The sequence below is a fragment of the Apaloderma vittatum genome, unplaced genomic scaffold, assembly GCF_000703405.1.
Source record: "Apaloderma vittatum isolate BGI_N311 unplaced genomic scaffold, ASM70340v1 scaffold16620, whole genome shotgun sequence".
NCBI classification, from domain to species: Eukaryota; Metazoa; Chordata; class Aves; order Trogoniformes; family Trogonidae; genus Apaloderma; species Apaloderma vittatum.
Window position 1 is genome coordinate 1 of NW_009695154.1, and position 24,097 is coordinate 24,097.

Here is a 24,097-nt window from a genome sequence, read left to right on the forward strand (position 1 = left end):
GACACACATCTCTGGATACGGTCACTGCTGCTGCCTTGTTCTCAGTTCTGCCTTCCCGTAACTCCGATGTCACCGCCCGGTGCGAGCGCTCGGCGCCCGTGACAGGAGGGCTCACAGCCCCGGCCCCAGGGACCCTGCCCGGGCCGAGGCCCACGGGGGTCAGGAATTGGGCATCTCGCAATTCCGCAGCAGGAGCTGCTCGCTGCGTGGATGATCACAGCTGTCTTTCCTGGTTTCTTTTTTTTTTTTTCCCCTTTCCTTCTTCTTAATGGAATACATATTAAAAAAAAAAAAGTGGCTTTAATAGAGAAAGAGGAACTGGGGATGGAAAGGGCTTCTTTGTTCTGTCTTCTCCAGAACGTTACAAGTCTAAGAGCTCAGGACAAGAGCAGCAGAAATACATGCAACATGGTGACTGGTGAGTCCAGATTGTCCACATGCTGCAAGTTGTGTGTGTGTTTTCAGTAACCTCAGTCTAAGTTTTATGAACTAACCGTATGTGCTCATGATCTTCAAAGAGTTTCTTGAACTTATTTTCTGGAAAAAACGCAGTTACACTGAACAAGGAGGAATTGCCTCTCTTTATTGGAGAAAGCTTACTGCTTGGGTGCTCTTTTTCTATTTTAAAATGCAGTATCAGAAATGCGCTGCCGAGATTTAGTGAGGATGAGTGTTTGCTGTTTCTAATGCGTGTCTACGGGATAAATGGAATGTATAAATGGCTATGTTTCCAATAACAGTTCAAGTGGTGGCTGCAGCAGCAAGCTCTGTATGTTGCCCCACAAAAGCCTGCTGAATGCACTGTTGAGCCTTAAAGAAGTTTTCTGTCATAAATGCAGGTAGGCTTAGTTTTCAGTAAAGAAATTTTCTTGGAGTTCAGCATTACTCCCCTGAATCTTCATCTAGACCTGGTACCTCTGCAGCTGCACAGGGGTTTGTGAAGGGCGATTCTGAATGGTGAGTGCTTTTAGTTGAATAACCCCAAGCAGCCTTCAAACTGACAGGGAACACTCCAGGGGGAACTTAGTCCAGACCATGCCGTTACCTGCGATGTCTTTAGCTCCTTTCTGATTGCCACAGTTGGAGAACTGTAGAGAAAACCGAAGGAAGATCCTGCGGCTGTTCCGGAGCAGGAACAAACATCCCCTGGTGCAGGGCAGGTTCTGATCTGTGCTTGGGACTTTGAGTGCTGCAGCAGCTCAGAAGAGTGTTTTGTTGTTTTAGGGTTTAGTGACTCTGAGTGCAACTTCAAGAAAATATAGTGAAAGATTTTTTTCCATGCTAGAATAGAGGACAAGAGAGATTCCCTATGGCAGCTTGTGGCTGAGGTAGGTTTGCTACAAGGGGAAGACTGGCCTAGTAGGCTCTTGGTATATGATGCTAAAACGAAATAATTAAGATGGAAGAGCCCTGCAGGGTCAAGGATTTGTATCTAAGAAGTTAATACTGTGTTTGTTTTGCTTCCTCATGGTTGGAAGAGGTAGGTGATGGTTTGGTGGTGGACCTCTGCCTGATCTTTGGGCCTGCTGCTTATGTGTCTGGGTTTCTGGTGACTTCTGGTCTCTGCTACACAGAAGCACGATGTACCTGTGAGCAGCTCTTGACAGAAGGGTTGGGGTTCCAAAAGTAAAAGTGAGGCTTAAGGAAAGGTTGAAAACAGTGCCCCTGCTGACCTCCTTGCTCTCTCCCTTGACTAGAGGAACAGGAGGTGAATAGCTATTCCCCGAGTCCTTAGAACGTAATAAGCCCCGATGCTGGAGAAAGAAGGCAAGAATTTTGCTGAGAGGTGAGCCCATCCTCTTCAGCAGCAGCTAGCTGGCAGAGAGCGCCCGTAGCGTTGGCCTCTGGGTTCCCAGGGTGGCACCCTCGAGGCTTACTCCTCAGAAGAACCTTCCCTCTGAAAGCTGTACCTGCTAGTGCACCTCGGAGTGGATGTGCAAAACCATTACACTCTTCTGAAACCTCACAATGTGGCATCGAAGTGAAATATTTGCAAGTTCCAGGTAGAAAATTGGCACAAGTTAATCGTTCAGAATCTATTTTCCGGCTTCAGAGTCTGTAACAAAACATCTTCCAGTTAGATGCAAGATGCATTCGAGTGTGCCTGAGGATGCGTTAACAACAGTGTGTTCTCTGTCACCCTGGACATATGGCCACCTGGGAAGGGGTTAAGAATGTGTCCGGTAGAGGTGTAGGGTACTGTTGGGTGGCTCATGCAGGAAACCTCACTTGGCAATTGAGTAGTCTTACTGGCACTATCAGATGGAGCTGTCTTGAAAATCTGTTGGATCAGAATCTCTGAAAGGCAGTAGAATTGTCTTTCTGTCCAGCTGTGGGCTCTGTGGGAGCTTCTTTTAGAGATTTACTAAATGAACAGTGTTATCTGGTGCTTTTTACAAAACATTGGTTTGTGTTTTAAGAGTATTTTCTGTAATAATCTCATACAGCAACAAATGTTGCTTAATAACTCCAGAAACTACAGAAACAGCACAAGTTGCCTCATGTGTATTCCCGTTTACCTTTGATATTCTTTCTCCTGTAAACCTGGTCCAGTGCACTAGCCATGAACCTCCTCCATGTAAACAAAATCTGTGTGTTTAGACTGCTGTCACGTATCTGTAGAGAGTGATGAGAATTTGCTCTGGCTCCCACTGATTTTGGTGGGAATTGGAGCTGGACTTGTGGAATATGCCTGGGTGCCCCTGACAACCTGGAACAAACGCTTGTTTTCACACAGGCTGTTACATTCTTGCGTTCAACCACATATTTATGTCTCGGTTCCACTTTGTTAAATCGTGGTTAAATGATGCAAGAGGGTCTGTTTTTGTACCTGTTTGGGGTTTTTTTAGAACTACAGACGTGGTGTACATAAAGATGCTTGTCTCTTTCTCCTCCTGTCTGCAGTGTGATCTAGTAGTACTGAATCACCTTTTCTAGTCCTAATCTTGTGCTGTTTCACATCTTTGCACAACCATCTCAGCATCTGGTAGTATTATAACTCAAATCTATTTATCCTTTATCACGACTAATCAGTGCCTTAGACACAACCAGTATTCTCACTGCAAAAAAAATTTGAGAGTTTAAACAAGATAAGTCAATAAGAGAAGAATGCTGTCAGAGTATACCCGAGAGCTTTCTAATGTTCTCAGGTGGAGTCATACTTTTTTTTTTTTCCTTCTTTTTTCCCCCTTGCTCTCACTTCCTTCTTATCATCTGTTTTCTTTTGGTGGCTCTTGTCTTCATACACCGCATGTTTCATGTTAACCTCTTCCTATATTAAAAGGACATAAAAAACCTGATGCTGCTGTTGCCTTTGTCATTTCCAGAGCTCTGCTTCTCCGCGTGTGTATTTCCTCATTTGAGGAATCTCTTGATTCCAGCACTCTCCTTTTGCTTGCTCTGGTCAAATCGATGCGGCTCTCCTAGTCCTAACAGCAGTGGGCTGAATGCTGCATCTCTTGCTCCTCCATTGTGCCTCCCATTAGCTGCCTAGAATAGAACTGCATGGCCTGATACAACAAGCTGCTCAGCTTTTCCCCCTCTGTGGCTGCAAAGCAGGGCCACAGATATTGATTTCTAAGCTCCTCTCACTAATACTGCATGCTGCAAATAAATGAAATGTATGACTTTATTTCGTTTGTTGTGGGACTCGCCTTGTCTGGGTGACGTACAGTGCTGGAAGGTTTTACATGGCAGGGAGTTCTTTGAGTAGTACCACAGTTACACATGGTTATTATTCAGACTTCTCTGGGCTGCTGAAGGTTAATCTGAGAAATGTGTCGTAGCACAAGATGCCTCATAAAACTAAAGCATCTGTCTTGGGCATCTGGCTGTGCATGTTTGCTAGTTTTCATATGACACTGAGTATGAGAAATTAGTTACTGGAGTTAGGAACATCCATGCTTCAAAGGGGTGCTGCTGGTAAGACTTTCACTTTCTCTTTCCTTAAGGAACCCCAAGGACCTTGCAATATGAATAATTCTCTGGAGAACACCATTTCCTTTGAAGAATACATCCGTGTGAAGGCGCGAACGATCCCCCAGCACAGGATGAAGGAGTTTCTGGACTCCCTTGCTTCCAAGGGGCCGGAAGCTCTGCAGGAGTTTCAGCAGACAGCCACGACTACAATGGTGTATCAGCAGGGTGGCAACTGCATTTACACAGACAGCACAGAGGTGGCTGGGTCTTTGCTTGAACTCGCTTGTCCTGTGACAACTAGTGTCCAGCAGCAAACTCAGCCAGAGCAGCAGATACAGGTTCAGCAACCCCAGCAAGTCCAGGTAAGAGTCTTAAATCATCTCTAAATGTGTGTGTGTATCTATATATGACTTGCTAACCCGTGGAGTAGTGTTCGGAGCCAGCTACTGTCCTGAAACCACAGGCAAGCATTTAAGAAGTAGGGCCAATTAACTTCATAGAGAAGAGCAAAATTTCCATTTCATTTAAGGAATTTGGTAGTAAATTTCTATCTTGACTGTGCCTCCATTGAGCCTCGCTGTAGGAGTAGCAGCATACATAGCAATGTAATGGTGTAACCTCTCGGAGTTGACGGTTCTGGCATGTAAACAGCTCCCTGAAGCCTGCACTCGGGCTGAAGCTGCTATAAATACCACCCCGCTCTCCTTGTCCAGGGTGGCTGTGGGATCTAACTCACCTTCAGGGGTTTTTTTTTGTTGTTGTTTTTTTTAATGAAATCAATACTCTTAAAATTATTTTGCTTGAACACGCTAAAAGTTGTAGTTGAACTGGCTGTGAAATGAGAGTTAAATGCAGGGGGGTCAACTTAAGAACCAAAGGAAGATACCTTTTAGAAGAGGAGCCGTAAAAGATAACACGTGTGTCAAGGTAGATTATCCCATTGCACCATGGGATAAGTCTTCTCTGTTTTTTTAGTAGGTATTACAGTAATTTTTCTGAAGTATTAAATGAGCAGATCCAGCACCAGAGGAGCAAAATGCCGAACGTATAACTTAGGAGAACTGCTTTGATCCTCAAACACGTTTTATAATATGAAGAGTTTGTAGGTGACAGGACATTAACTAAGGTTTTCTTGTGATATGTCTCCAAAGAGCTGAACTCTGTCTCCAGCTGTAATTCTGATACACTTCAGATATGAATCTTTCTGCCTTCTGTCACACGAATGGAAAGTTGTGAGCCCTCTTCTTTTGCTACAAATGAGGGTATGGAGACACAAATAACTGGAGATAAGGTAGTGTGAACTTGCTGCAGTGCAGGAGACTAGTGCTAACACCTCACTTGCGTGCTTTTATCCTACAGCAAAGACAAACTTCCCTCTTTCACTGTGTAGCTCGTCTCCAGTTACGCTCTCTATTGAGTAAATGAATGCCTGACTGGGACTTCTGTAACCTGTTGCCCTACAGTAACTTGTGTTTCAAGGCTTTTGAAGAATAAAAGCCTCTAGTTTCACAGACATGACTTGGATCTCTGCATGAGTTTCTTAAAACTGATTAAGGGTGCTTTTGGTTCTGCCAGCTAACATTTTTTGGGAGATGTTTAATTTTTCAACAGAAGAACTAGAAGGGTCAGGTTTTTTGAGTGCTCCAGCCTTAGAGATGTGGAAGGCCTCTGAAGGAATCGTAAAAGTCAGAAGGAATCTCTCTAGGCTTTTTTTGTGTGTATGTGATTTTGGTTTGGTTTTTTTTTTTTTTTTTTTCTTTTTTCTCCCCATTGCTGCTGCCTCCTATGGAACTACTCAAAGTTCAGGCCTGACCCTTGCAAGTCTTCTAGCAACAGAGATAGGGAGTGGGGTCATGTATCATATGCTCCAGAGAAAAATTATCTCCTGACCTTCTTGAAAATAACCGTAGAGTTGCTGCCAGAGACCTGTTCCTGTTTTTTAAACTGAATGGCCTGCACCCCGAATATGAAAAATATCTGACAAAATTATTATTTTTTTTTTCCTGTATGAGGACAGGATGGAGAGGAATGTCTTTATCCCTTTCCCAAGAGTGTTTTTCTGTCTTTCAGGATTTCTTACTGAGACGTGATTTATGTTAAACCCATGATTTAGTGTTCACCTCTCTCAAGACTGTCACTGTGGCAGCAGTAGCAGAGAACAGTGTCTGAACGAAGCTGAAATTTGTTGTGACTCTGGGGGTGACTCCGTTCCACTAGAGCAGTGCACCTCATCCAGCTGGCTCGCTTCGCTAAATACCGCTTGCTGGTATTATGAGAAATTTTGGTCATCCGCTGAAGCCTCTTAGCTTTTGATCAAATTTATGTCATCCCAGTACTTGACTTGATAATCTGTTTAGTTCTTGCTAATCCAATTGCAAATCAGTGGAAGACCCTTTGAATGACTCTGCTTGTGCCTGGCAGCGTGACAGTGGCGCTGAAGGTGACTAATAACACGGCCAGTCAGATGACCTCCCGGCTGCAAGTGCTGATGACAACCTTAGGATCATAAAGATAGACAGACACCGCTCAGGTTTCATCCTAGGTTTGACTTGCTGTGAACAACCAAAGACTCTGTGTGACTCCTTGCTGCTTTTATTTATCAAGGCAAAAATAAATTTCCTGTTTGAAGAAGTTGCCACCTTTAGGGTTTTCTTGCTGAAAAGGTTCAACAAACTTGTTGCCAAATGTTTATTTTGAAGGCTGAGTGGCTGTAACTGTTGGGTTGTATTACTAGTCAGTGCTGCAGTGCAAGGGTCTTGGAGCTCCTTCCATGCCCGGTGCCATTAACAAGAAAGAGTTTAATCTGTCAAGTTGTCATAGCCTGTGCTGCATCAGGAGCTGGCTGGGAAGGGCTGTGTTTTGTTCCACTCAAATAAGAATTTTATAAGCTCTGCCTCTTGCGCATTGAGGCTGTGGAATTGATGACGCTGGTGAGGTGTTAGCACTGCTTTGCCTACTGAATGTCATATTTCTGCAGAGGTCAGTGAACCTCTTGCCCCTCTTGCACAGGAAGTTTTAACTGGAAGAGTATCAGAGGACAGAAGGTGTATTTGCTTAGAATACATACATACAGTGCACATGGGGAAGATCCTCGGTTTCAGCCTTTTACGAAGACAGAGACTGCTGGCTCAGTGGTAGGAGCTGCTTGGACAGGCTGCTTGAGAGGAGGGTGCTGCAGGTGAGCAAGATCGCAGAACCACATAGGGAGTGGTTAAATGCCTGCGGAAAATGTCTTTTGGTCAAGGCTTGTGCCTTTCTAACTGTTCATTTCCTGATGTGTTTACTGTTCAGCTTTTTCAGTTTTCCCCTAATCTATTCTGTGACTTCAGACACTGTAGGAAGTTGGGCATTATTGCTGACATAAGGCAGGGAAAGATGCCCCCCTTAAGTAACTCAGAAGGTACTCCTGGCTCTGCACAGGATACATCTTTCCTTAACTTCTGATGGATGCCGCTTCCCCCTGCCCCATCTTGGTTCTGAAGTTTAGCCTGGAGGGAGGGCTTCAACTCACTTTTCGAGAGTGACCCAGTAAGGTATTAGTGTAGCAGCAAGTATTAATTAGTATTTGCCAGGGCTGTGTGTGCTACTTGAAAGAGTGGTTATAGCCAGCAGTGGTGTTTTCAAGGTGGCTCATTATTGTGTGTGGCAGTGGGTTCCTCTTTGAGAGGTAAGTTTTCCCTGGTTCACATGTTTAAACTGTCTTAGGCCTAAATCGTGCCCCAGAGTACAGCTTGGCAGTGTAATCTTGATATTGTAACTGTTCAAACACACGCAAGGCCTAATTTGGCCTGTGGAATTCTCTCTCTGATGTTGATGAATGAGCAGAGGAAAAACCTGGAGTGAGAATCTGTCTGGCAGTTGTTCTGAAAAGCTGACTTCTACGCTCCCATAGACCTTGTTTACTTAGAGAGATAGCGAAAGACTTCCTGTGAAGTAGTTGAATAACAGGTTCCAACATTTCCTGCTACTTCAGTGATCAGTCTTTTCACTTACTCTGTACTTCAGGTCTGTTTTGTACTTGTATGTATGCTTTCTGGCATAATTTTAGAAGGAACTCTTCATTACAGTGTTAGTTTTCAATGCTTGTGTCTCTAGCTTGGGGCTGTTATTGAGGGAAGGAAGCTTTTCCTTCAATTGGGCTAAAAACCTTATTGTGACATTGAGCTTCTGTTCTCCTTAACTTTTTTTCTAAATGTTTGACTTCTCTTGGCTTGCTTGGGTGTGGAAGTTTGAATTGCACTTGTGTTACTTCTGGGGGGATTTGGAGCATGCTTCCTGCCCCAAGTTTACCACATGCCTCCACTTGCCTTTCGTAGACTTGGAGCCTGTTGCTTGGGATTCCCTTCTGATGAAACTAAGGCACAAGATGTGATCTCATTCTGTCTAGGTGGTGGTCGAGCATGGCTAGTGGCTGAGACTAGACCTAAGTTTGGAATAGTCTTGTGTAAAGTTTAGTGTGGACGTGTCAGTAGGCCTTCAGTCTTGCTCTGAAGATCTGCTCTCAGTGTATCTTACTACTGCTAGTGTAAATGTAGCTTCAGAAACCAAGGTGTGTTTGTAAAGAGGCGTTTAAGAGCCTGTTGGGTGCTCTAGGGCAAGCTAGGTATCAGAAAGTCCATGCAGGCAAGAGTTGGTGTGCGTGCTCATTTGAAGTTAGGGTCTAGGAAATATTTTGTAATCACGTTAGTCCACAGATGAGATTCCATTTACCTGGGAATTCTTTTGACTTAATTGGTTCAGAAATGCAGTCGTGTGGTCTGATTCCTTGTTGGGCAGAGAACCTGCACAGGGCACACATGTTATGAATTCTACTTGAAAGTTTGTTGGGGTTAGTCTAGTCAACCATGGGGGGAAAGAAATTAAAAGCAAAAAACAACCGCCCCCCCCCCCCATCCTCCCCTCCCACAGGTTCTGGAAACTAGGCTTCAGGTGTTTTCATACTCATGTAGTTACTTTCTCTTTGCATGTGCTCAGTTCTAGACAGAATGTTTTTGGACTACATGTGACAGAAGTTTTCCTTTAAGGGAATCTTAAAAATTTACTTCTGCCCTCCTGTTACAATACAGGGTTGGCTTTAAGGCTTTTGATTCTCTAGTCAGCCGTACTCAGTCCAACTTCTAGTTGTTTTATGGTAAAAGGCATTTCTGCCTTTTCCCGGTAGGCTGTTATCATAGTAGCCTGCAGGGAAGTGCTTGTTTTCGTGCTCTTAGACTCAAACTTCTGGCAGTAAGCATTTTTTTCGGTACTGGTAACTTGGCATGTTCCTCTCTTGCATGGTATAACACAGGAATTCCCAGCATAACGCAGGAATTCCCAGCATAATGTTTCTCACTTAAATCTCCACCTTATGCTGAAGATTAAAAATCCTCCCTGTTGGTCTTGGCCTGTAAATTTAAAGCATTCCTCTTTTAACAGAGTCTTTTTAAAAGTCAACTGCTGCTGATGTTTAGTTAATTCTTTGTCCTTTTTTTTTTCTCAGACAACAAGTTAGAGAATGAGGTCAACAGAAGCAGCTCTTGTCTCAGACCAGGTTGAAGTCTATAAATCTGAAATGAATGCTTGTAGCCCTCCTGGGTACAACCTACTTGAAAATAGGGAGGGTTCTACTGCAAAATATGGTTGTTAAAAGTGGATATGTAACTCACAAGGGACGTGCGATGTGCGGTAGGTAGAGCTCCGATATCCTGTTTAACAGGCGCAGTCTCTAGCCAGAAGCATGATGTCTTGCAGTTTGCAGCACAGAGAACTTCCAGTGATTCTGGAGTCCAGCTTCTTTGTCTTGTTTCAGTCTGGACTTACTCTTTGGGTGTTAACAATAACATGGTGTGAACTCTAAGGCAGTAGAGAGACAGAGGTTAGGATGTAGCCCTGGAGAAGTATTGTAGAGCTTCAGGCCATGATTGCTAATCTGCTGAAAGTGATGGAAATCGCCCATGACTTTTACAGACAACAGGCTCTAGAGTGGTTAAAGGTTCAAGGTCGTGCCAGAGGAGATTTGAGCTGGACATCAGGAAGCATTTCTTTACAGAGAGGGTGGTCAAACCCTGGAACAAGCTTCCTAGAGAGGTGATCGATGCCCCAGGCCTGTCTTTTTAAGAGGCATTTGGACAATGCCCTTAACAACATGCTTTGACTTTTGGTCAGCCCTGAAGTGGTCAGGCTGTTGGACAAGAGGATCATTGTAGGTCCCTTCCAACAGAAATGGATTCTTCTGCAGAAGCAGAAGGAAGAAAATGCTGTCTGGGCCTGTTCTTAGTCCTTAGTACTTAAACCTATTCCGTTGCCTTTCCAACTGTACTTATGTGATAAACTTGTTTCAGGGCAGCAGCAGACTTTGAATTCTTACTGCTAGCAAAAAGTAATAGTCTTTACTTTGTATATGTCATGGCAGTAACAGGAACTGTAATGTGAAATTTTGCGTGTAGAGAAGGTGGGGATGTGTTTAATGTGTTCTCAGTCAACCTGTGCAGATTCTGAAAACGTACTGCAAAAGTACGTGATAAATGATGCACATACCTCTTTCTGTGACATGATTTTTAATCCTAGCAGAGAAAGCAAATGTTTCTTGTATGAAACTGAAAATATATCAGTGCAGTAATGCATTGTAGTTTGTCCAGTCTTGGGGCTTTGCCTTGCAGGTAATCTTTTGAATGTGGACTTAAATTAACACTAAGGACTATAATAGTGACTTTTGAAGTCAGGTATTTTGGAGAATACGTGCCTTAGAGGTGTAATTGAAACTGGCTTTCTTAAACTGAACTCTTAACTGGGATCTGTGCTTGAACCTGTTTGCCCAAGGCAGTATCAAATAGAACTGAAGAAGCATCCCATAGATGATTTAATCTTTTTCAGTTAACTGCCTGATCAAATCACTCATTGATGCAGTTTTTTAAACACAAGGTCATGTTTCTTGTTACCTTGCAGGGAGTTATTATAGAAAGTCCCACATCATCAGGTTTACAGCATACTGCATATAGCTGCCAGCAGGAGTCTGTAAAATTCCCTGTTCTTCCTGGAAATAGAATTAGTTCTTAACAGAAAGTGACTTATAAAACCAGTCCACAAGCAGTGCGTTTTACTACCTCACTTTTTCACTTGGCAGCTCTTAATTGGCTGCAAATAAATCCTTAACGTTTTCTTAAGACTTTGTAGAGGTGATGTTGGAAAGCAAGATTTCGCATCAGCTATGCATTGCAGACCTGTGTTGTTTTTGATGTTAGGCTCTCTGGTGTGACGTGTCGGTTCCCATGCTGTGTTAGCTTGACTGTCTGTAGAAAAGGATGAGAGAACATGAGTAGGAAGACATAGTTTTGCAATGAAATAAATCTCGTTGGCTTCAAACTTCATAGGGCCCTCAGGTGCCACTAATAGTGCTCTACATCTCTCAGTTGGATTTGAAAGGAAAGGTTGAGTCATTAATTCCCTCCCTTAAGATCTAGTGTTAAGGAAGTAGGTGATTGTGGGAACTTGGGATATCACTTCTAGGACAAGGCAAATGCAACCAAGTGGCTTATAAATGTGGGGAGCAAAGTGGTGGGGTGTCTGGAGGTGAGCAGACCTCAGCTGGTGCCCTGGGACTGGAGGTAGCAGCTGGGTTTTGTTCAAGGCTCAGAATGTGAAGTTACTGTGGCCTGAACTTTGTGTTGCGGGCTGCCCCTGTCGCCTCGCTTTGTCTGGTGGTAGATAGTGTGACAGACTTTGGACAAAGGACAATTGCTGTGAGAAGGTTTGACTAAAAATAAAAGGAACTGAAATAAGAGGAACTGTGTGTGGATCCAAGTCTTAACATACTTTGTCCGTGTTATCAAGCATTGTGTAAGTGCACAAGCTAAAAAATAAAACTGAGTAATTTGGACAATTAATGGAATTAAATGGAATAAGTAAATAATAATAAAAAATTTAATTATTACTGCCAAAGAAATACTTCTGAAGTTTAAAAAAACCCAAATGCTGCAGTGTTGCCCCTTGGCACATGACAGAGATTCAGGATGAACTTGCGTCTTTCTGTGTTGACAGCAGAGTTACTATTATTGGTTGATTTCAAAATGGTATTTCTGTGCTTTATGTGGAAAGAGACAAGTGCTGGTTTCAGCTTACCCGTATTTCTTACTGCCTGTCACTGGCAAGTGATCCTGTGGCCATTTGGGGGACTGGGGCTGAGGGCAGTAAAACAATCTTTGAGCATAGTAAGAATGAGGCAAGCTCCTGTGTTTTCTAGCAAGGTGAACTTAATATCAGAATTGTAATGTGTGTGACTGTAAAGCCTTGCTGTTGCAAGGGCTATGCTGAAATATCATTTTAGCAATGCAAATAGGTCTGAGGGCTCTTGGCTTCCAAGGATGCAGTCTGTTGGCTTGAGCCCACAGAGCTTTGGGGATGGAGATGCAGCTGATGCGCTGTTCTGTCTGTGCCGAGAAGCGTGGTCATGTGCAATACTGAGCAAACATATCGTCTGTCGTATTGCTGTTGCCATCTAGGCACTTCTAAAGGAGCTTGGTTTCCTTTTCCTGAGATCTTTACTAATGGGTTAATATACGGAATCATAGAACTGGGTCTAAGAGCTCTGGAGCGTAGACCTCCAGCGGTGGCCCACCTCTGCTAGTGGCCTCTGTGCTGAATTGCTGACGCGTACTGATCTCTCACTGCTGAACTGGTGTCGTTGCAGGTTCAGGTCCAGGTCCAGCAGTCGCCGCAGCAGGTCTCCGCCCAGCAGCTCTCTCCGCAGCTCACTGTCCATCAGGCTTCGGAGCAACCCATACAGGTCCAGGTGCAGATCCAGGGCCAGGCGCAGCAGCAGGCGTCCCAGACAATACAGAGTCAGTCTCTTCAGAGCCCCAGCCCGTGTCAGCTGCAGGCAGCTCAGATCCAAGTGCAGCATGTGCAGACTGCCCAGCAGATCCAGGCTGCGGAGATACAGGAGGAACACATACAACACCAGCAGATCCAGGCCCAGCTTGTGGCAGGACAGGCCATTACCGGGGGCCAGCAGATACAGATCCAGACGGTCGGGGCGCTGTCACCTCCACCTTCTCAGCAAGGCTCTCCGCGAGAGGGAGAGCGACGGATCAGCACTGCGAGTGTCCTTCAGCCAGTGAAGAAACGTAAAGTGGATATGCCTATTACTGTATCGTATGCTATTTCAGGGCAGCCAGTTGCCACAGTGCTGGCCATTCCTCAGGGCCAGCAGCAAAGTTACGTCTCTTTACGGCCAGACTTGTTAACAGTGGACAGTGCTCACCTGTACAGTGCCACTGGGACCATTACTAGCCCCACTGGAGAGACTTGGACCATCCCTGTTTACTCTGCTCAGCCACGTGGTGACCTTCAGCAGCAAAACATAACCCACATCGCCATCCCTCAGGAGGCCTACAATGCCGTCCACGTCAGTGGCTCCCCCCCCACACCGACTAGTGGCTCGCCAACGACACTGACTACTGTGAAGCTGGAAGACGACAAGGATAAGATGGTGGGAAGTACTTCTGTAGTGAAGAACTCTCACGAGGAAGTGGTGCAGACTCTTGCTAATTCGCTCTTTCCGGCGCAGTTCATGAATGGCAACATCCACATTCCAGTGGCAGTGCAGGCTGTGGCAGGGACGTACCAGAATACGGCACAGACAGTGCACATATGGGACCCGCAGCAGCAACAGCAGCAGCCCACGCCCCAAGAGCAGGGGCAGCAGCAGCAGCAGCTACAAGTCACTTGCTCAGTAAGTTAAAACTGCTTCTGGGTCTCAGTCGGTGATTAACAGCTTGTGAATGTTGTGGAGGGGGAGGATGTCAGCAGACAGCTGCTGTGGAGGAAGCAGAGGTGTGTCTGTCCCAGTAGCCTGGGCGTGACAGAGGACATTTGACTGCTGATAGGCGTAGGACTGCGATGTGCTAATGTTGGTACATCATTGTAGGATTTAAAACTCCCAAAAAGCAAGTACAGTCTTAATCTTTGCAATGTAAATTAATAGATTCACGCTTCTTGCTGACTTCTTCATAGCAGGTATTCAGAGGTCCTCAGTCCTCTCCTGAGCTGTGCTGGGAGTTGGCAGTGGACAGGCAGGGATGATGGCAGTGAAGTAAGGTGTTCAAATATCCTGACCACCTAGTTACCAGTAACTTTGTGTTACGCAGCACGTGGAGTTCACAGCATATCCAGGTAAAGTGTTGGAATCTGAGTAGCTGTGAGCAAACTTCATGGATAAGATGTGCTTATCTGTACACTGTGTCCTGCTCCTGGCACATGCCTGGAGTGCAAGACCACAGTAACAAGCAGTGGCAAGCGAGGTCCCTTCGTTGTGTGTGGCAAACAGGGCAGCCAAATTTTATACTGTTTTTTTAAAGGGTTTGTTGCTAACTTTAAGCCATAGATTATTTTGAATTGGCTTTTAACTAGGGCTATTAATGGCCTCTCTTACATGTGCAAATGCATGTATTTATCTTTTATTACCAGAAAGTGAAAAGTGATTGATATGTCAGAGCCTGGCAGATCTTCTGCTGAATGAAATGAGGGCAAAAGTATCCAAGTCTGCTAGCTTGTATGTTGTTATAAATTCTTTCCAGTTTATAAATAACTCTGTTGGCTCTATAAAGGTGTATACGCCCTCCACTTCATCAGTAAGCACTGAGACAAGGAGGATTACTTCTGTAGTCATGTCTGATTGTTCCCGAGTTGACTGTGGGCTGTAGTCCACTGAAGTTTTCACTGAACAGAGTTCCCTACATCTCTAGATAAATCTCAGGTGCTGGATGCCCTCTTCTATAAAGCTACATCTTGTGGGTCTTGTAATGCATGGGACTTTTGGTTTTTGTCATTTGTTGGTTGGGTTATTTTGATAATGTTCAGAGAGCCTTCTGTAACTCATCTTTTTCCTATATTGGTACTTCAGAGATTATTCCTTTCAGCTGCTTGAACGGAGTTGATAGAACTTTTTGCCTTTCTGCTAAACGGGGTTTTTAAACTTATTGTAAGGTTGCCTTCTAAGAGCATGAATCACATGCTTGGTATCCTTTCTGAGGTATTAGCTCCATAATTTCTTTAACGGGTACTTGTAAAGGTTCTACTAACACTCTATTCCTGAGCACAGTGCTCTGCAATTCTTAGGTGTCAGACAGTTTTCTGATCCCAGTTCTCTAGAGTACTGGGTGTTGCATTAGCCCCTAAATACTGAGGCAAGTCCAGGAGGGATACATTCTTCCTCTAAAAGGGCAATGAAGCTACTGTAGGTGAATATCAAACTTGCAGTTGTTCCTCTCACAACTCTGAGACTGAGAAGGAGGTTTGTCTGCTTGCCCCACGCTGTCCTCTGGCATCGTGCTGTTGTGGATCCGGGTAAGTCGCGGCTATCTTCCTTGATTTGTGAAAAATATAAGTCAGTTAAGAAGTAACTGCCAGTTCAGGGAGTAAACTTCAGGCTGCGTGCTTCACAGTGGAGAAGGTGTCTGCAAGGTCTGGGAAGAGGATTGCCCCTTAGGCTGTGCTGAAGGAGGTGGGTGGCTCTGGAAATCTCTCTGCTCTCTAGAGAAGAATGGAAAAGTACCGTGGAGGAGAGAAGAGGCTCAATCCCCACTCCTACAAAGACAAGGCTTCTGTTCACCCTTGGACTCCTGTCCTTTAAGGCAGAGGCTTGCTTGACAATTTAGACTTGGTGGTCACCTGCCTTGGTAAAAGCTGGGCCCTTTCAGTCCCAGTCTCCTGCAGCTGTGGCAGGTGCTGCTGGTGATGCAGGGGCTGGTAAGCAAAGAGCTGTTAAGAGCTGACAGAAAGAAAAGAAAAAAACAACCAGAGGCAATCAGAAAGCTCCAGCGTGAAGCTCTTGCAGTTTTTCCCTCTGAAGCTGGGGTTTGGGGTTTTTTGTTTGGTGGTGGTTTTTTTTTTTTTAATATTAAGTATGGACATTCCTAAAGTCTCTGTGACATTTTTATTGTGGTCTCCAGTACCGTTGGAGCAACTTCCACTAATGATTGACGCTTGGCAGTATCAAAGGAAAAGTTACTTTGTTATAACAAAGCCTTGCTTTTTGGGGTGACTTTTGAGAAGGAGGAAAGCAAAACTATTTTGATGTAAGAATTACTTTGTCTGTAACATTCAAGGGTGCCAGTGAGAGTTTGATTAAGGGCTGCAAAGCTTCGCATTAATCTCCTTAATTAAGGAGGCCGTGAGGCTTTCTATGGCATGGGATTGAGAAGCTGTAGTGAGGAAAGCTGAGTTGTGTGCAGCTGGAGGGCTTGCTGCTCTTTCTGAATAGATGCCACTGGTTGCCTGTAAAATAAGTTTCAGTTTGAGGTGATAATTCTTGGTGACTAAAGGACCTGCTGCACAGTAAAATTCCAGGGAATCTGGAGACCCTTTAGGTCTATAGTAGGTCATACAGTAGCTCTTTACCGAATAGTATGTAGTCCTCAGTGGCAGTATGTGATCGTCTGAGAGCACTGCATTGCAAACAATGTTTTGATGTTGGTGTTCTAGTCTTAAAAATTAATTAATCGTATCAGTTTTTGGAGGTGAGAACAGAGCACACCTGTTCTGTCTGCCTGTTATGTACTGAGCAATGACAATGGGAAGGGTGCTAACAGTGTGCAGCACAGGATCGTACCCAGAACCTGCTCCTCAGGGTTTGCAGCAGCAGTGGTTGGTAAAGCCAACGCCACTTTGGTCCTGGTGGTCTCTTGAGCTGCAGTGGGTCAGGGTGGAGGCTGTGAGGGTACTTGGGCCCAAGATGATGGACTTCAGTGGTGGTTCAGAGTGACGAGTTAGCTGAAGGCTAGAGAAATGAGTTGGAGCAAATGGGGCTTCAGAATTGATAGTGACCCGTTTCAGTGTTTGACGGGAGACCAGAAGTCTGTTGTTGGGAGGACCTCAGCCCTGTGAAGATCCTTGCCTTTGAACACAGCAGCTGGCTGCTTCAGGGTATTGCATCAAGAGTGGCTCGTGGTTGTTAGGTCTCCTGTGATGTTCTGCAGGACTTCTGAGTGCTTCAGACTGCAGGTTGTGGGGATTTGCTAAAATGGTTCTAGATCTATCCATTGAAATTGAAAGTGTTCTTGGAGAGATTAATACCCTTTGTAAGGAGCAATTCAGGTTAGACAGCGAAAGTTGTGTTCCTTGGATTAATTTCCTGTTAGAGAAAAGACTCATGCAAAAGGCTGATACCCTGGGCCTAGAGATATTGTGGCATTACCTTTTTTGGTCAAATTGTTGCCTGTTGAAGTGTGTGTGTAAACTGAATTAAACTATGTTTTCTTTCATAGGCTCAGACCGTTCAGGTGGCTGAAGTTGAACAGCAGCCACAGCCACAGACTTCACCTGAACTTCTACTTCCAAACTCTCTGAAGCCAGAAGAAGGGCTTGAAGTGTGGAAAAGCTGGGCACAGACCAAGAATGCAGAGCTGGAAAAAGAAGCCCAAAATCGACTAGCACCTATTGGAAGTATGTGTTGTGACCACATTGCCTTGCTTTCCTTTTGAGTAGGATTAGGAGTGTCTAAAATATTAGCTGTTTACTGCTCTGGAAACACCTTTGTTCAACCAGTGTTTGTTTTTAAATTTAAACTCTGATTTACTCTGCAGTACTAGTTATTGCATGCTCTCACTGCCACAGGACATGTTCCAAGGGAGGTATTAGCTCTGTGCTGAGGCAGCTCGAGCACCTAGGCTGGCAGCAGTAAAAAAGGGCACTGTATGACTGTTGGTGCGTGGGTGAACAAAACGGCTGTGAGTGCCAGCCGGGCTGGCGGAGCAGTCACAGAGTTGCTGTTTTCCTGTTGCTGCAGGGCAGCATTTCCTCGTGGACGTGGTAGAAAGTGACAATAGTGATGCAGTTGGCAGGGCAGAGAGTCTTCCTATTGGATTTTTGCTTGTTTATCTTTTAGTAGATCTGATAGCCTAAGATCCTGATTTTTGGCTTTCATTATTCTACCGTGAGAATGAGGTAGCACTGAGCCTGCCAGGTAAAAGGGCAAAGCTGGAGATGTGGGAAGTCATTCCTGAAAGACTGGGAAATAGTATGGCATCATGGCTTAAATAATCTGGTTGATTTTGTTTTTCTAGGGCGTCAGCTGCTAAGGTTCCAGGAAGATCTCATCTCTTCAGCTGTGGCTGAGCTGAATTATGGTCTTTGCCTAATGACACGAGAAGCTCGAAATGGTGATGGTGAACCCTATGATCCAGATGTGCTCTACTACATCTTCCTGTGTATTCAGAAGGTAGGGGGAGGACAGCCAAATGCAGCAGGGTTGTGCGTGTTGTCAGCGTGTACAGGGAGGATTCTCTGTTACAAATATGGAGACTCTGGCTTTTGTTAAGCTTCCCAACAATTTCCTAAGAAAGTCTTTTTGCTTTTAAAAAAACCCACCTACTGAGTTGAGTTTGTGAAGAGTTGTTAATAACTGAGTTCAGTATCGTGGTGAGAATGTTAAATTCTTTTTTGTTTTTTTTTTGGTGGGGGGGGAGGGTTGGATGATATTTGAGGAAGTTATCCACTTCAAAACTTGATCTAGTTGAAGCTTCAACAGGTGAGAACTTTTCTTCATGTGGTGTGGGAAGTCTGAGCCGTTCCTACCAGCATGCATTCTGGAAGAGCTGCAGGAACAGAGCTAAACTGACAGGAGAGTTGAGCATCTCTCTCCTTGACCTGAAAAAGTAGTGTCCGAAAAAGTCATGTGAAATAACTTGCAATGAATGCACCTGAAATAAAAGGTGAAATCCAACCAGCTTTGCTTTCTGAGATGGTTTTTCCTTTCTGTCTTAGCATTTCCATCATAGTAACAAATTACCCACCCTGTACTGGCCTTGGTATGAGGATCCTCCCTCTTTGAAGTAGAATGTATTAATCTTCATTGCTGTGGTGTGAAATGCTTGACTAGCTGGATGTGGGGGCTCTTAGAATAAGGTGTGATCTGAGGACCATGGTTGCTACTGCCCTGCTGGACTGTGTTGTGAATCTCTTACAGTATCTCTTTGAAAATGGCCGAGTAGATGACATCTTCTCAGATCTCTACTATATTCGGTTCACTGAATGGCTGCATGAAGTTCTCAAGGACGTACAGCCCCGCATTTCCCCTCTTGGTAAGAACTTTTATTTAAGAACTTTTAAAACTTCCTGAAGTTTCAGAATGTTTACACTGAGCTACAGCACCTGAATAGAAACCCTTTTGAGGTATTTGATGTCCTTAGGACAGCTACTACTGGTCAGGGAGAAAAATGTTGCCTCTCCAGTGAGCGCTGGGGTTACTGCATGTGTCGGGCTCTAGCCTTGGTTGTCACTGAGGATTATTTATGGTTTGTCACCTGTCAGAAGGCAGATTGTCAGGACTTTGTAGTGTCATGAGATTGGCTTACTTGGAAGCCAGCTGATCCTTGATCGAAATCAAGCTTCTCATCTGAAGTACTGACACATCTTGCCTCCTATATGTATTGTTACTTTGGGAGATAATACAGCACTGTCGTGTTGCCATGTAGCCAGCTGGATGCGATCTGCTGGACCCACTAAGTGTCAAAGACAAAAACAACATGTGATTTAGAGCCTTGAACACTGCAGTGAAGCACAGCTCGTCTCAACCCTGTGTTTAGAGGATGAGGGCAACAGGGGTGGAGTTTGCAGTTCTGGAAGAGCCAGATTTTGACAGAATCGCATACGAGAACTACATTCAGAATTGCGTTTTCAGAGCACAGAAACCTGGTTTCATGTTCCTTCTTTCCCTTTGGTCTGATTAGACATCATCGAAGAAGCTACTGTTTCTGTTCTGAAAAGTAGCTGATGTTATGGGCTAGATAGCGAAGTGGCACCGTGAGTTTTGGAATCCTTTTGGTTTTGCTCTGGCTGTTTGATCTGTGCTTTGTCATTCCACTAGCCCTGGAGTTCATACTGCTGTCTGTTTTTCTGTTTATCTGTGTATTTGGAGTATAGTATTTCTCTTCTACACAAAGGGGAAAAAAAAATCTGAGAATCAAAGGATTACTCATGTGTCCAAATACATCACTTGGCACTCTGCGCTGACTAAAGCTGCGCACGGGGCCAAGAGCTGATTTGTTACGCTGGCCTGCCTGCTCTCGCATATTATTGGATTAGGAGCATCTGCATTGGAGTCGAGCCATTAATTAAAAGCTGTTTAAGCACATATTTATTTTTTTCTGGGCTGGGATGCATAGGCGTACTGCGGAACCTCTGTGCAACTAGAGGTTGGTGTATGTGTCCAAGCGTTTCCCAACTGTACCTGCTGTTTACAAAGTTGTTTGCACAGCAGTGAATCTTGACATCTGTGAGAATCTCCTCCTTCTTCCCTTAAGATTTATCTGTTCTCCAGTACCTACAGGCTATAAAATGTTGTTGTGACTGTCTCCTGTCATGATGTTGGCTTTTGATTATTGCAGGTTATGTCCTCTCCAGTCATGTTACAGAAGAGATGCTGTGGGAGTGCAAGCAGCTAGGAGCTCACTCCCCTTCCACCTTGCTCACTACACTGATGTTTTTTAATACAAAGTAAGTACTTAGGTCTCTAAGGAATCTTGGGGAGTGAAAGAACTTCAGACACCTTGAGAGGGTTGATAGGAAAGTGCTGCTCTGGGTTAGGGTGAAATTTTGAATTTTGACTGGTTGTGCACTGAGCCCACTTGCAGCCGCATGAGGCAAAGAAGACGCAGTACAACAAGGAGATGAGCTTGCAGAGGAGACGCAGCTTGTGGCTCTTGCATGTTGAAAGAGTCTTTAACCTGATATTGGTTTGAGCTTCACTTGGCTTGTGTTGAGTAAAGATAGAGCTACCTCACTGTTGTGGCTGCATCCTTTACTCGCCCCTGAATGTTCTGTGCTCTGTTCTTGTTGCTCAGGTACTTTCAGTTGAAAACAGTCGACCAGCACATGAAGCTGGCCTTCTCCAAGGTGTTGAGGCAGACCAAGAAGAACCCTTCTAACCCCAAGGATAAAAGCACGAGTATCCGCTACCTGAAGGCTCCTGGCATGCATCAGACAGGACAGAAAGGTAGTGTCTGGAAGTTTTCTTTGGAGGTATTTGCTTACTGTGCTTGAAGGAGGTGGATGAACCTGGAGATACCTGCAGATCGGGCCATGAGAACCCAAGGCCCTGTCCATTACCTTCAGCCTAGCAGTTTGAGTTCTCTGTGTGCTCTGTCTGAGAGTGAGCAGCGCCTGCTAGTAACAAGCGTGGGGATGTACCTTACCTGAGGCATAGGATTCAAGACCTCAGGATAATGCTTTTTGTTACTTTTTTTTTTTTTTATGGGCAAAGGGGCTATTTGGGTGTACGTGCTTGTGAACAGAGGGAAAAACCTCTTTGGGAGGTCTTCTACTTTAACTCACATGAACCCATATAGAACCCACATGTAAGTACAATCTGTCCTTGTAGAAGCACGGACACAGGATTTAGCCGAGACATTGCAGTCTCGGCAGTGAGATTTCTCTCATTCTGGGCATGGGTGGAGGAGAGATGGAAAGAAGAATGTGAATGGCTTGTGGTCTTCTGTAGCCCTGGGGTAAAGCAAACTCCACATAAAATGCTTTGAGCCTCTGCCCTGGAGCAGCCTCATGGCTCTGGCCAGCTCTTGTGTGGCAACAAGGTGCTTTAGAGTGCTGAGGCCTTATGGCCCCGCTCAGCGTGCTGTACTTGTGTGGTGTGTCTGACACGCTTCTGGGGGTCTGGTTTGTAGTTACAGATGACATGTACGCAGAGCAGACTGAGAATCCAGAGAACCCCCTGAGGTGTCCCATAAAGCTGTATGACTTCTACCTCTTCAAATGGTGAGAGCTCTTGTTCATGCCTATGGTTGCTTGTCGTCCATGACTGTTGGGCTGCATCTTGTAGCTGGCCTAGTTTGGAGGGCTGCCTTTTATTGCTGGCACCATTTCTATATTTGCATAAATTTACTTAAATTGGGACAGGTGTTGATGCGAGAGGGCGGGATTTATTCTGATGGCACATAAGTTGAACTTCTTGGGTATTTAAAGAGACAAATCCTGATTTGTGAACTGACTGCTCTTAATCTCCTGCTCACTCCTGAGATTTGCTGTGTTGGCATGAGCTCGCTGTTCTGCCTGTGACTTGCAAGCGAGTCATCTGGAAGCATCCACTGCTTGAGATGAGATTATTGGGGTCCTGTTCAGATCAGCTTCTGGACAAAAATAAGGACTTGCTATGGAGATGGGAGGGAGCGTCAAAGGATTCACCTCTAAATTATGATGATTCTGACAATTAATGTAAAAGTTGCTCTGCATGGATGGGTCTGCAGTGTGCCTGGATGTGAAAATAGCCTGCCCTTGCTTCACTTTGAAAACCCCCAAAGCCATGCATATGTTATACTTAACAGTGTGAAATAAAAATTAGTTTGTTCCGTTCATCACCATGGTTTTTTAACCTTGACATGGCCTAAAAACTCGGGGACCAATGTTGCCCCTGGGCGTAACTCCGTACATTCATTATCTCCTCAGCCAGATCTTCCCTGCCAGGAATTGTGAAGTGTGGGGTGAGGATGGTGGTGGTCTTTCCCTCTCAGGACACTCTTGTTAGTCTGGTTATTTCTGATCTTCCTCATGCAGCCCCCAGAGTGTGAAAGGCCGGAATGACACGTTTTACTTGACACCGGAGCCGGTGGTCGCACCCAACAGCCCGATCTGGTATTCCATCCAGCCGATCAGCAGAGAGCAGATGGAGCAGATGCTCACCCGGATCCTGGTGATACGAGAGATTCAGGAAGCTCTTGCCGTGGCTAACGCCAGCACCATGCACTAAGGCATCCTTCTTGGCTCAGAAGGGGTGGGGTGGGGTGACGGGGGAGGGACAAGCAAAGATAAATTGTACAGACTTTTACACTAAAGGAGATGCCTAAGTTTTTGGTTTTTTATTGGTGTAGTTATGAAGCCCTTTTAGGCTTCTTCTCTTTAAAAGAATCTAAAGGAAAAACCTACCCATTGTGTATCCTACCCAACACACCAAACTGTTGGAACCATTGGAGGCTGCATATCCCGTGCGAGCTGTGGAAAGCTGCTGGTTGACTCTGTTTTTTTTTATGATGTAGAAAACATGGACTACAGGATTGGCCTGGATGGCTGGGGCCTCTGTCTCCTTGGAGCACGTGCAGCCTAGAGGGCACAGAATGATGGATGGACCTGCTCAGCCAGTGGAGGAGAGGCAGGCATCTTTTCTTGTGCTTGGACGTTAATTTGCTGTTATCTTGGAAGGAAGAGGAGAGAGTGAACTGCAATTGTGATTTATACAGAAAAAAAAACAAACCCAAACCAACGATTTCTATTCAGACCTTTAAGTGACATTTTTAGATGTTAAAAGTACAAACTTTACCACACTCTTCTTTTTTGGCCTAACATTGAGGCCTTAAACCTTGAGGCTCCTGTGCCTGATGGAATTCTTGTAACATACACTTGTGTATCATATAAAGATACCACCCTGTTTCTCTTATGTATTCTTACTCTAGTTGTTTATTAAGAATGACGAGCACGTCTTTTCAACATGCCATTGAACAATGTGTCTTTATTTGGGGAAGAGTGAGCTGTGAGGGTGGGGGGGGGTCATTATACAAAGATGAGTATGCAAACTGGTTGTTCTCATCCCTGTTTGTGCTTTCCAGCTCTGCTCTGCTGGACTTCTTTCACCCCTATGAATTAGGAAGGTAGAAGGCGATTAACTTCTGTTGAAGGACCGAATGTCTGCTTGCTGATGGAAGCTCAGTGTCAGGCTAGGAACATGGGATCCCCAAGAGCAGGTCACGCTGTCCTCGGGTTCTGTGGCTAGCCTGTGATGGTTCACCCCGAGGCAAATTCCCCTCTCCTCACCTTAACAAATGCATCACACCAGCGGCATGATGGAGGGGTACTAGAGGGAAAAGGCCTTCCAGGAGCAGGACACGGCTTACTCCTGCCATTTTAACAGCCTTTTCACAGTTTTTAACACAGCTGTATAGCTTCTGGCATCATTCATGACCATAAATCCCAGCCCTGTAGCCTTGCCTTGCCGCATCTTAAATGGTTGCTATATTTTATATCATTAACAAGTAGTCTGCTCTTTTGAAGCCAGCGGGTAGCCAACCGTGCTTGAAGTGGGAGATCACTCTAGCCAGGCTTGTTGTTTGTGCCACGAGCTTCTTGGATGTGGAGAGATGACTTTGCTTCTTGAACTTGTCTTCCCTGCTTCTCCATCTCATGTCCCTTCCCTGTTCCAAAA

At 44.9% G+C, this 24,097-nt stretch overlaps 1 protein-coding gene across 1 annotated transcript; it reads left to right on the forward strand.

Moving 5' to 3' along the window:
- The first annotated feature begins 357 nt into the window (after positions 1–357).
- QRICH1 (glutamine-rich 1) lies at positions 358–23,387 on the forward strand. Its single transcript, XM_009870275.1, has 10 exons — positions 358–418; positions 3,951–4,280; positions 12,584–13,627; positions 17,160–17,337; positions 17,958–18,112; positions 18,860–18,974; positions 20,280–20,388; positions 20,736–20,887; positions 21,573–21,663; positions 22,459–23,387. Exons 2-10 carry the CDS (start codon positions 3,972–3,974, stop codon positions 22,649–22,651), a joined length of 2,346 nt encoding a protein of 781 aa, XP_009868577.1. The 5' UTR covers positions 358–418; positions 3,951–3,971; the 3' UTR covers positions 22,652–23,387.
- The last annotated feature ends 710 nt before the right edge of the window (positions 23,388–24,097 follow it).